Raw genomic sequence first — 12,348 nt, 5'->3', positions numbered from 1 at the left:
AAAAGGAGTCACACCTGGAGACGGATGATCCTCATCCGGGCCGAGGTATTCCACGCTGCTGACCGTGAGGTTCGAGTGTAACGGTCCCCCAAATCCCCCAAGCAGGATGGTTCCATCTGAGCAGCAGCCCTGGGTCGGGGAGTTTGGGTCATGGCACAGGAGGCTGCTGGACAATGCTACATCTGAGAGAAGACCGGAGTTATTTATTTATAGATGTTTATACTGTATAGATTTGTAAGGTGACACCTGTTACCAGTGTGGTCTGTACCTGTCGAACTCTGCTTGAGCTTCTCGTTTTTCTTTTTCCTCCACTTCCAGGGCTTGAAGATGCGCCCCAGGCTGGCCAGCTTGCTGTTCCGGCGGATAGGTGGAGTGTGGACCCCCGTCACCAGGCAACCAGATCTCAGCACCCTCTGCTGGTCCACCAGCTCTACTGCAGCTACTGTAAAAGAAAAAAGGGGGAGGCTGGGTGGTACAGTCTGTCTGAGGTCCAGCAACACACTGAGTAACACACTATTTATGGATATAGAAAACCTTGAATGTTATTTGGATGCACATATGTGTGCACACCTGTAAAATACTTTATACCTTGGAACCGTGATGAATGAAAGTTCACACATGCTTAGAGAGGTAATTTACATCATCTCAGCCTCGAATTCTAATAATTCCGCTGGTTCTTGTATTGCTGTGATTCAATGAGGGGAACTGGATATTGCTGTTTCAAACAGGTTAAATCTGGGTTTAATTAAAGTTTTGTCCCCTGATTTGATCTGCAGATATTGTCAGTCACAAATTGGAACCTAAAGGACCTAAATGACAGTATTTGTAGTGCCAATGTAACCAAAAATCTCATATGTTCTGTTTCAGACTTTAGGTTAATTAGAAATTAGAACTGTCGCACAGAGACTCAGAACCCTCAACATGACAGCATAATAAAGCCAGACTCACATTTAAAGTCAAACACTCAGATTAACTGGGCTGCTCATGCCTCAATGTTCCACTTTCTCTTCCGCTCAGCAAACATCTCATCTGGCAGGAATGGTGAGGTGTCTTCACACATGCCCATGAAATGACACAATTGTCTAATAGTAGCAGGTCTGGAAGCCTTTCTGCTCCAAATCACCTGATTTAATTGATCTTTATTTTTTCTCACTGAGACCCGTATCCCTCTGCTTCAGACAGGACCAGTCTTTGCTCTCATTCACAATCACACCTACCACAGCAGTTTTTCTGCCTTCTTTGAAAGGAAAAAAGTCCTGACAATCTCAGTGCATCCCTATATAAGTGCTGTGAATAAACATTGTTCAGATCTGCACAGATCAGCATTCCAAAGCAGCAATTCCTGCAGAAACTCACCTCGTGCAAATGGATCTGACAGGTCTTACGAAGAAAACAGCGTGCGTGTGCAGCAAAATCTCCGAAAACAGTATTTGCAAGTTTTACGCCAAAATCAAGCCAATACCTGAGCTAAGTGACAGCGAGCAGCGCCGAACATAAAAGGTCACATGATCTGCTTAGGTAGCCTGATTAGAGCTTGGGCTGACAGGAGCAGCTATCTGTGATGCAGCTAACGATTTTCCATAATAAACGCGCTGTCCCTTATTCACAGAGCTGCCACAGCTTTAAAGGAAACGTGACTTTCAATCAATGATGGCAGTGACTCATGTTCAGCTAAAATGCACGTCTACAGAGCTGCCCGTGTGTGCTGATACTGGGCTGCCTGGACATGGTGACAGAAAGAGCCCAGAAGGAAAGGAAGGCATAAGAAATTTGGTTTATTTAAGGACTGTGTCCTTCAGTGTGGCAGAATCCACTTCCAGGAGCCTGAAAACTGCCTTCACAGGCTCTTTGTTCAAATATTCAGTCGAGGAGGAGGAGGAGGTGGCGGCAGGGGCTTAGTGAGAGGAAAGGGAGGAGGGTCTGATGGAGAGGGGTTCAGCCTCTGATGTGCTGGTACAGTGTGGCAGTGATGATACAGTCAAATCCTTTTTAGCGATTTCGAAGCAAACAGACATGAAGGAAACCAATAAAAAGGAAAGACAAGTGCAATAAAGAAGAGGGTCGGGTGTGGGAAAGAGGACGTCCAGGAAAGAGGTCAGTTGACCACACACGCCCGTTACCCAGCAGCGCCAACGTCACTGGCCTGCACGTGGTGACGGCAGGCGTGACGCCACACGCAGAATCCAGGTCAAGCTTGAAGGAAACACACCCGATTGGCGGGGGTGGGGGGAGGGGGGTGGAGAAGGCTTTTGGAGAAGGAGAGGGAGGGGCAGAGGAGCTGTGTTTGTGAAAGAGGGAGGGGGGTTAGACCCACCACTGTTGCCATGGTGACCACATCCAGATGCTGCTGCAGCAGAGGGAGAGAGCAGGAGGAGCCGGGTTGGTCTATAGCTTAAAGGAGACGACCCCCCCACCCCCCACCCGGCAGACACTGCCCCGCCACATCCATGGCAAGCAGCAACAGCGGTGCATTGTGGGTAAGGGGGATGAAGCCACGTGGAGGAAGCGCTCCGTCTTGTGTGTTGAAAAAAAGGGGAAGGAGGCGAGAGGCTGGTGGAGGAGAGAAGGGGGATTCCAGAGAGACAAGGAAGGAGAGATGGGTGGGGGCTGTTGCTATACGGAAGGACTTGCAGGAGAACTGGGGCTCGTCCAATCACAGAGGAGCGATTTCTAATGCATATCAAGTAACTGTTCATTTTCAGTGGGAGCTGGGGTGTTCAGAGGAACTGACGGGAGTCGGGCCTGCGCTCAGGATCTGGGTGAAAACACCCTGCACATGGAGGCGATGTATGAAAACATGCCAGACGAGCACGATTGGACGGCTCCCACCATGTGGGCAGTGCTGCCAGATTCAAGTAGAATATCCCACCAAAAAAGGATGAATTAAATCTCCGCTTCCTGCCGCTGGAGTGGACCAGATCAAACGGGAGCCTGCACACGCGCCGTAATTCCAGTCAGGCTTTGCGGCTTTTCGCACCACGAAAGATTAAATTCCCCTCAGGAAGCACGGCGGCGTGTGTGACACAGACTCCTGATGCTGATGGCTGATAATGCAAATAGCGTTGGGAGCGGACGCACCCCAGCTGTGTGATAAGGTCGCCATAAGAGGCGGGGCTAGGGGGATAGTGAGGACCACGCCCACTTAGCCTGCACGTAGCCTATTGTGCAGCTATGTTTTATGGATACAATGAAGTTTTTAGTCACTACCCAGGTATTTCTCCCATGAATGGACAGAAACACGGGAACCAGGGTTTTCCAAACAACACATTTCTCTAGTGCATGACAACACATCAGTTCCAGTCAGTCCGATCATCTGATGTTTCCCAGTTATCGGGTTTTTATGGTGGTGTAAATGGGTGCTCACCAACACATTCATGTCCCCACTATGCTGTGACCTTTGGGGACGTTGCCATGAACAGGAGCCACCCTGGGAAACAAGTACCGGAGGCAGTTTCGGCTGAATTACCCGACAGGTGTGTCTGAAGAGACGCTCTTCACAAAGGTCTTAAAAGCACTTGAGTGTTTATTCGGGCTTTTGTGTTGTTTTGTCTTGTTGGCATTTCAAGTACAGTTCATATGTGGTTATCATATCAGTCTATAGGAATGGCGAGAATCCTCAGACCTGCGTCAGAAACAAGACGTTTCCAAAGTAATCGGAGCAGAAAGTATTTACTTTCCTAAAATACGTACTGTAGCGTCATTTTGTTGCCACGCAGACCCAACACAAACCCAAATAATTTCCATTTAAAGTCCAATAAAAGAAAAGCAGTCAAGGAGAATCATACGATTCTAAGCAAAAACAGATTGTCACATTTTTATGACTTATTGCCCTTTAAGGACATCCGTGTCAGCTTTCTATGTCTATTTATAACCCTCCACCCCCAGGACCAGCAGCAGACAGGAACCCTTATTTACTGTTACTCAAGGCATTTACCTCCTCCCATTAGTATCGTTTCCTGGATGCAGGTATCAACTTTTTGCCAGACCCTCAACCCTCATTCGCCGCTTCAAAACAAGAGCGGCGAACAATGTGCCCTTGAATGCACCGTGAAGTCGTCGGTCCCCGTGCCAGCTAACCCCTTCTCTTTACCCCCCCTGGCTTTGCAACTGTGCTGCCATCTGCCTGTAGCCCCACAGCCTCAGGGGCCCGGCCACAGTCGGGGCTCGCAGCTAATGAGAGTGAACGGAAGAAGCACGGAAATCAGAGAAAACAGACTCGATCCAACTAAATGTCCAAACTTCCAACATGCCTGATGTGCAACTATTGTGGGAAGGAAACACAACAGCGTCCAGTGAAGGAGCTTGATGTTTGGGGAGCATGAGTCCGCAAAGGTCATGTTCATGGCGCTCATCAAAGTGATTACAGCCCAAGTGTGAAACCCCAGCATGTGGCCAACTGGCATCGAGGGACTGGGATGATGTCACCAACGCCGGCAAAGCCACAGAAAAGTGCCCGAGGTCCTCGTTAGCGCCCATATGCTGGCGTGGAGAATGAGAGATGATGGTCTTTTTCATGTCGTGGCTGCGGAGACGGTTCGCTCTCACCACGGATCTTTGTCGCAATCTTGGAAACTGACCCCGATTTCCCTTGTGACAAAGTGTAAATGTGACATTTTGGGGGTGTTTTTGGAGGGTGACTCATAGTTCAGAGAGGATGTTCATGTCTGCTTGCTGAGTGATTTTTTTGAAACATCCACTCCCTTAAATAACACATTTGCTACTTTGTTTGCATATTTCTTATTCTGATTTGCTTTGATCTTGATGCTTTTGACAAGAAGGTAAATTCCAATGTTCTGTCTGATTGAGGAAGGGCTGAAGTAGCAGACACTGAAAATGCTACATGGGGTTCAAGGGAACTTTTCCTCATTAACGGAAATACTGGAAATTTGCCCCGCACTTCTTTCTTTTCTCAGTTGGACCTCCTTCCTGCAGCACTGAGGAACTTCTACTCCAGAACAAACCGCACCCGGACCCGCCTGGAATCCTCCGCCTAGTTGAGCTCTCAGCCATGTTGCGAGAGCACACATTAATCCATTAATTCAAAACACCAGCGGATGTTTGTGTGACACTTACACGGACACACCTCTGTCAAAGACCGGCGTCGGCGCTGCAGTCATCACATCGACCCAGTGGGCCGACAGTGTTCCCGTTAAAAGTGCATTTCCCACCACCCACACAACAGGGCGAGCCTGGGAAACCTAACATCCTAACATCTGCTCATCAGAAGAAACAGAAGAAACGGCCTGATTGTGTCTGGGAAGCTCTTCAGTCCAGAGTAAGCGCCTCTTCTGGACCCCGAAGTCATGTGATTGTGGTGTGGGGTCACCCTTGGTGGGCCACTTGTAAATGCTAACACTTCCACAGAAACCAGCAGCAGGACTCACTCAGCTGGTGCATCATTTAAACTCATTTACGATCCTACAAAAACACAAAGCGGGAGCCGTCGGGAGGCTAGATCTACGGTTCCACCGCGCTCCCCGTCCCTCCGGAGGGAGGCAGCAAAGACAAAGGCAGGATGTGCAGAGACAAACACTCAGCTCCACAGAAGGTCCCGCAGCGAGGACGTAGCTTACAATCAGTCCCGCGTGAGACTGGGCTTGTTCTGAGCTGAATAAGACAGCTGGAACCAGGACAGAGAGCTGCATTGTGTAATGGTGTGTGTCTGTTCAAAGCTGCTGTAAAAAAAAAGATAAAAATCACATCATGCTTTTACGCCCTTTTACCGTGCGATGCGATAAGACCACGTCTGCAACAGTGGCTGGACATTATGGGCACGTGTCAGCGTGTAACGCGTGCAATCATCTCATTAATCGTGGACATGCACGGTTGTGTTTATAATTACACCGTGTAATAACTGTTTCAATACCCTCTCCATGCATGTAATTCAGGGCACGCCGAGGACACGGGGTCAGACAAATATGGCGCCTGGCTGCAGACACCATCAATAAAGTGTGACAACTATTGCAATTGGCTCCCTAAGTGGCATTTTTGAGTATTATCTTCCAGTTTTGTTTAAAATACTGGACTTTATACGTATGCTGCCCTGTTTAGAGAAAGGCTGAATCATGCATGTTTTCCTCACAATTGTCTCAGAAATAAACATGTTGCTCTTTCGAGGCTTGTTTTGGACTGACTAAAATGAGTCAGCTCCACAGCGAACGCTTCCTCAGACTGCACAAATTTCAGTGCAGCCCACAACGGCGGCATCCAGGAGTGCAACGTGTCGTTCAAAAGAGCTTCTGAAGAAGCCACGGGTCCATCAATAACAAGCCCAGGGTCTGCTCCGCAGGTTCTGCCACAGCTCGCCTTTTATTTTGGCCTCCGTCCCGTCTGCGGGATGATTAAACCAAAACACCGTTCGTGACTCACGACTTCTGAGAAGCCGAGAATGCTGGGCTTCCCAGCAGATCAAGCGCGGGGCGTTCGTGATGGAGGCCAGACTCATCAGCACACAGAACACGACTCGGGTGCTGTCCGTGGTGCTGAGACTGGCTCAGACGAAACAGCGGCTCCACTTTCAGAATCAAGCAGATTGCAGATTCATCCTGGTTTCCTTCGCACATAAAAGGTTGACTTTAATGCAACGCGTCACTTTTATGGATGAGCATTTCGGCTCCCTCTCTTTGGCAGACATTCCTACAATTCTCCCGTCTCTGAAAGGTGCATCGAACAGCCGGGAGAGAAACCTTCATTCAGAACTACCTCCTGCATCAGTGTTCAGTCAGCAGAAACGCGCCGAGCTGAAACTCTTGACTTTGCAGAACGTCCGGCGAAACGGCCAGAAAGCGTCAAAATACCGTCAGCAGGTGTCAGATACTCGCGCTCGGATTCCCCTTAACTGTTTAAACGCTATCGACTGAAGCGGCGAGGCTTTGTTCTGCAGATGGCGTTAAATGAAGTGATTGTGAGCACGCTTTCTTCACTCTAACGCACAGTTGGAGTAACAGCAGAGTAAAAAGCTTCCAGTCGCTTCATTTTTTATGATGGTGTATCTATGTATTTAATTTAGCATCTCTTGAGAGGCCTCGCTGGGAATGATAGCCAAAGTGCTTATCCAGCACGTGCTATGTGGAGGGCCTCACGCCTTTCACTGGTCTGTCCGAAGGCCAATAATGTGTCCAAGTCTGTAACCTGACCAAAAAATTATAATGTGATATTGTTTTTTCTGGAAATAGCAAAAAAAAAAATAAACACCTGTGTGGTTGAGGAGATTAGAGACATCAACCTTACAATAAGACTAAAACCGTCCTGTTCGCAGCGGCAGCTGCTCCGATCGTCATCAGAGAACATTCTCCGTGTTACTGAGCTGCCTACAGACCCTCCATCATCCCAGCACTAAGACAACTTCTTGGCTTCCTTTCAGAGAAGCCCTTTCCTCCTCCTCTTTCAGCCTTTGTGCTGCTTCCCTCTATGCCCCACTAATTCACCCCCTTTGCTCAAAAAGGGAAGAAAAATTGCTGCCTTGTTGCCCAGGGGAGCTCCCTCCAGTACCACTCAGCTCTCTCACCAGAGACAAGGTATGCACGACTTCCTGAACTCCATTTAACCTCAGCGTTTAAAGGCTAAACAGCTCCGTTGCTTCCTCCCTTTATGCCTGCGTCTATGACAGGTGTTGGAGGCTGCCCGCTCACCTGCCTGACTATCTCCTTTAAGAAAGACACCTTCCAGCTTTGCTCCACAGCAGATCAGTGACCACAAAGCTGGCGGATCAGAAAACATGCTAACACAACGCGGCGACAAACGCCATCCGGCGCCTGCTCGGCTGCCCGTTGCCGGTGGGGATTGGGCGCAAAGTGGGGCTCTTTATAAGGACCGCTGCTGTTTTTCTGCTCCATTTTCCTGTGCAGCTGAAAGACAGAAACAAACGTCTGCAGGGAAAAGAGTTCAGCGCTCAGAAAGCTGTGAAAGCACAACAATTCAGACCAGCACAGGAGAAGGAATCTCCTGCTCCGACTGCTCACACCCTATCAAGGCTTGGGTACGATGCTGTGAGGATGCTTCTATAAACACTGGACGGTAGCTTTTTGATAATGATGAAATACGCGGTCCTGTTACAGGCGTACCTGTGAGACAAGGAGGGAGGGATCTGTGCTAGAAATCTCAACAGGTCCTCTTTAAAAAAAAGTGAGAGCAGTCAAATTAAGCGACGGCTGCGATCTGGTCCCTGGAGCGAAGCAGTTTGTGGATGATGCACTCAATGACTCCAAAACAGGCCCTTTTTAGCTTGTTATTATCACTTTAGCAAGGTTTTAAATACATTTCCAGAGAGCGCTGCAGAGAGTACAGAGAGGATTTTCCAGAACTCTCCAGGAACCCTGCCGACATTCCATTAACGGTCCAGCATCCACGATTATCCAGCAGTGAGACAACTGGTTAACTTCCTGTCCTCGTCCCTGGAGCGCTGTTGCTGTGGACATGTTCAGACTGCAAATTGAAATGTCTTTTCTTTATATGGTGACAGATCACAGCTGTAAAGTTTGCATTCAAGTTTGTCCCATCCGGGCTGCCATAGAACCACGGTGGACCAGCATTCTAGCGCCCATGAAGGGAGACCTGTATCAATCCTGGCATGAACATCTCATGAAAACACGCTGATTAAAATATAGAATGTGTTTAATAATGTAGGATATTAAACACCGTAAAAAGCACGTCTGTGCACATTCTATTTCAAATAATCCAAAAGCATAAAGCCCAGACTTATAACGTCACTTTTTTCTTAAAGACTCCTGTCTAACGTCGGCGCGAGTTGACGTGGTTAAGATTTCCTTTTCATCACCAGTCATGTTGTTCTCCTTGACTCCGTCAGTCATCGCTAACGTCTTTTAAGCTCCTGAATCCATCCGTACCTCAGAAAGTACAAAAAGAACCAGAACCGGCAAGGACGGATGGATGGATACAACCATGTTTGTGGTTCAGAATACACAGAGTTCTTTCTGGGAGCTTCTACCTCCAACAGTCTGAACCACATGAATTAATAATAAAGCAGAGTAAAGGAAACCAGGAAGCCGCCTCAGCCTCGGCCTCTGCTTGGACGAGCGTCTCCGTCTGGCCTCTGTGGGCACCACTGTGCACCACAGAGGGGGCGATGAATGGCCCTCCAGTGGCTACTGCTAACAGGTGGCCCTGACTCGCTCACGGGCCCTCTAACCCGACCGGGAGGAGCGAGTCGTGACTCTGGCATGACTCTCTTCAGAACAGGAAGCACAAGCTAAGTTGGTCTGTGATTAGAGCACCTGCAGGGGGCTCTTCTGGGAGATTAGCATTATTCCATTATTGTCATAATCTGGTCTGCTACAAAACAGTAGCTCTAAATTTAACACCTGCCTGTTAGGGCTCAACTCTAGACCTAAAACGGGGGGGGGGGGGTCCACTGCTGCTCCACCATGTTTCTACAGTAACCTGGAACGCATAAACTCGATAATCAAGTTGAGCATCGCCATATAAAAACTTTGAATTCCAGACTTTATTTCTAAGTTTTAATGGACATTGTGCCAGAAGAACTCAGCAGGTGCCTTAAAGTCACAGTTCCTTTCTTAAACATCAGGTCCAAAATAGATCACGATTGTGCGACAGTCAGGGAAACCCAAGCCTGTCCCCCGCGGGCCACCGTAGATTCTTTTGTCAGTCTTTAAAAGGAGTCAATGAGGGTTGTCGGCACGTATTTTGCATCATTATATTAAATTTGAATGCTCCGTATTTCTGTCACATAAACAGTTGGTATCATAAAACTCTTCTTTGTCTTATTCTCACATCTTTGTGGGACTGAAAGACAATTCATGCTTCTCATTCACGGCCTCTTTATCCACAGCTTAAAGAGCAACAAGTTCTCCCTCCGGAGAAACGAAAGGCTAATGTTAAAAATAAATCCACAATGCAAACAGATCCTTCTCTTCCACATCGACTTATTAATTCGTGTTATACAAATGCCTCAATAAGAGATTAGGCTGTTACCAAAGGCTGAGTCACAAATCCACATATTTACTCATCAAGTCTTCAACATAAAGGAGGTTTTACGTATGAGGCGTCGCTGTGGTCTGGAGTGAGTCATGGCCGAGCTTCCACATGGGATGATGTGTCTCTGTGAATTGGGGGGTGGGGGGGCTCTGCTTACACCTGCAGTCCTCGGAGATGGTTTCCATGTCCGATCTGAGGGTCTTATCTCTGTAGCGTTGAGGAGGAGGGGGGAGCCCTCCGAGCAGACTGAAACATGTGGACGCCGTCGAGCGGGGGAAGGGGGGGGGGGGGGGGGGCGGTGAAAGCGTTAACTGCCACTGAGTCCTGCACTTCTTGAGCAGACTTCTACATCGTGTTACAGGAATCTGTTAGCCCTAAAAGCCCACAGAAGGCCAAGGTGTCCGCTCCACACCATTAGCTGGGGAGGTGTGAGGGAAGATGACATTTTATTAGCAGGGTCCTCGTGTCTTTCCTATTTATACGGCTGCATCCATTACCAGACGACGGCAGCATCCCTCAGACTCACGCGCTGATGTCTCTGTTTGGACCTGGAATCCTAGGCTTGCACAGAAATCCACAAGACGTGTTTGACTTGTTGCGACAGCAGGTTCGAGTCCTGCGCCGGCGTTGCCTTCACGGAGGCTCCTGCAGCTTTTTGGAGGCCCTGGTTCTCTGGGACGCATCACTGTTGACTCTTTGCCTCAGTGCTGAGTGGATGAGCACTGCCTCAGCCCCTGCAGCTGCCATGAGGGAGGGGGCAATTCGCTGTAATCCTTTTCCCGAGATCGGCGTGCCAGACACCAGCCATGATCCCCTGGGGCACTCTTTTGGGTACTTTGGGTCAGCAGGCACGTTTCACGCCACACCTCTGACACCATGACACAGTCGCGCTCCCGTGTTGCCCAATAGTTTCGTCTCTCATCGCTCCAGCGCTGAGCTGTTTATTCAGGTGTGTGAGCAATCGCCAACACGGGAGGGTCAGATCCAGCAAACGACCTTCCGCGGCCAGTCGATGAGTGCAGACAGGTGCCATCGCAAGGATGCAGGGGTGAAAGAAAAAGAGCCGCGAGGAGCCGAAAGGTGAATGGCTCCTGCTGTTTTTTATGAATCATTTAGCCCAGCATTCTTGGTTTGCGTAAAAAGCCACCATGCGTGGGAGTGACCAGCAGTTCCTCCTAAGCCCACACGCCACCATAAATAGACTCACTTACATAAAAAAAACCTAGTGCATGCACATTTTTTGGAAATTTCTCTATGGAATTTTGAAAAGACAGATTCACATCTGCTGCAAACACAAGATGCACATGGAGTGTGTGTTGCTGTTTTTTTTCTGCAGGAGTTCATCTGATGTAGACGGCTCCCTGATGGTCCCTTATTAATGAGAGATCAATTCATTATACTGTAAACAGAGAGCAGGTCTAGCAGGCCACGGAGAGAAGCCGGGGCTCCATGTTGGGAAGCTCTCCCAGCCATACCTGCGCAGGACTGGAGGGTGTCTCCACAGATGTGAACGTCAGGGATCACAACAGTGAGACAGTGAAGCGCTCAGTGTGGGGAAGAGAGGGGGGTGGGGTTGACAGCGCCATCAATATGGCAGGGTCACACACACCGAGCAAGGATGGAAAAGGATGGACAACGCTTCCCGAGATGGTGACTCACATGTGGCACCGAACAGGGCTGCACTCCGGCTGGCAGCGCGGACCACACATGCATGCGGATTTACTGGGGATAAATAGACGCGAGAGGTCCGGACACTCTGCTGTAATTGTTGCACGTTAAATGTAGTACGGCCCCGGCCGCGCATCCACTGTGTATAATCCACAGATCCAGAGAGGCGTGCAGCCATTTACTCACTGATATGGCACATTAATTTTCAATTTGCAGCACCGTGATTCAGTGTTTCAGTCCGCGTTTTATTCTAAGGGCTGGAAGCATCCGCGCTAATTGTCTCTTTGGTGATACCACAAAGGGCAACAAGCAGCTGCATCTCAATAAAACCGGCAAAGTGGAAAGATCTCAATAAATAAGACCTATAGAAATGCAGATAATGACGCCGTCCGTCTTACCTGTGCCGTGAGCCAAATCGATGCCCGGTTCGGTGAGTATGTTCGGGTCACTTTGAGATCTGCCTCGCTGCAGACAGCCGTCTAGTCCGTCAGATGAAGCCATGTGGAGACAGCGCAGGAATTCTGAATAAAATATTGAAAACCCGAGCGGAGGCAGGCAAGGTCAGGAGGGAAAGAAGCAGCGAGCGAGCGCGGATCTAATTCGCTCCGACAACAGCCGCTTTGAGCATCTACCAGGGAGCCATGGCTGAGCAGAAATTCAGCGTGTGTGCGTGCGTGCGTGTGTGTGTGTGAGTGAATGTGGGAGGGGTGATATGCCCCCGATGGT

General features: G+C 49.1%; 1 protein-coding gene across 3 annotated transcripts in view; it reads right to left on the bottom strand.

Moving 5' to 3' along the window:
- Positions 1-12,348, bottom strand: part of phactr3a (phosphatase and actin regulator 3a) — a 19,522-nt gene extending 7,174 nt beyond the window's left edge. For 2 of the 3 annotated variants that reach the window (XM_057040057.1, XM_057040058.1), the window contains exons 1-3: positions 12,021-12,348; positions 269-442; positions 15-182 (exon numbers count right to left, since the gene is read on the bottom strand). In XM_057040057.1, the coding sequence (XP_056896037.1) occupies positions 15-182; positions 269-442; positions 12,021-12,123 (445 nt within the window). In that variant the 5' untranslated portion in view covers positions 12,124-12,348. The remainder of the gene's footprint in view (positions 1-14; positions 183-268; positions 443-12,020) is intronic. The other variant, XM_057040059.1, reaches the window with a different exon arrangement.

Source organism: Takifugu flavidus, chromosome 8, assembly GCF_003711565.1.
Source record: "Takifugu flavidus isolate HTHZ2018 chromosome 8, ASM371156v2, whole genome shotgun sequence".
NCBI lineage: Eukaryota > Metazoa > Chordata > Actinopteri > Tetraodontiformes > Tetraodontidae > Takifugu > Takifugu flavidus.
The sequence above is the reverse complement of the archived record's forward strand: the minus strand, read 5'-3'. Positions and strand labels throughout refer to the sequence as shown.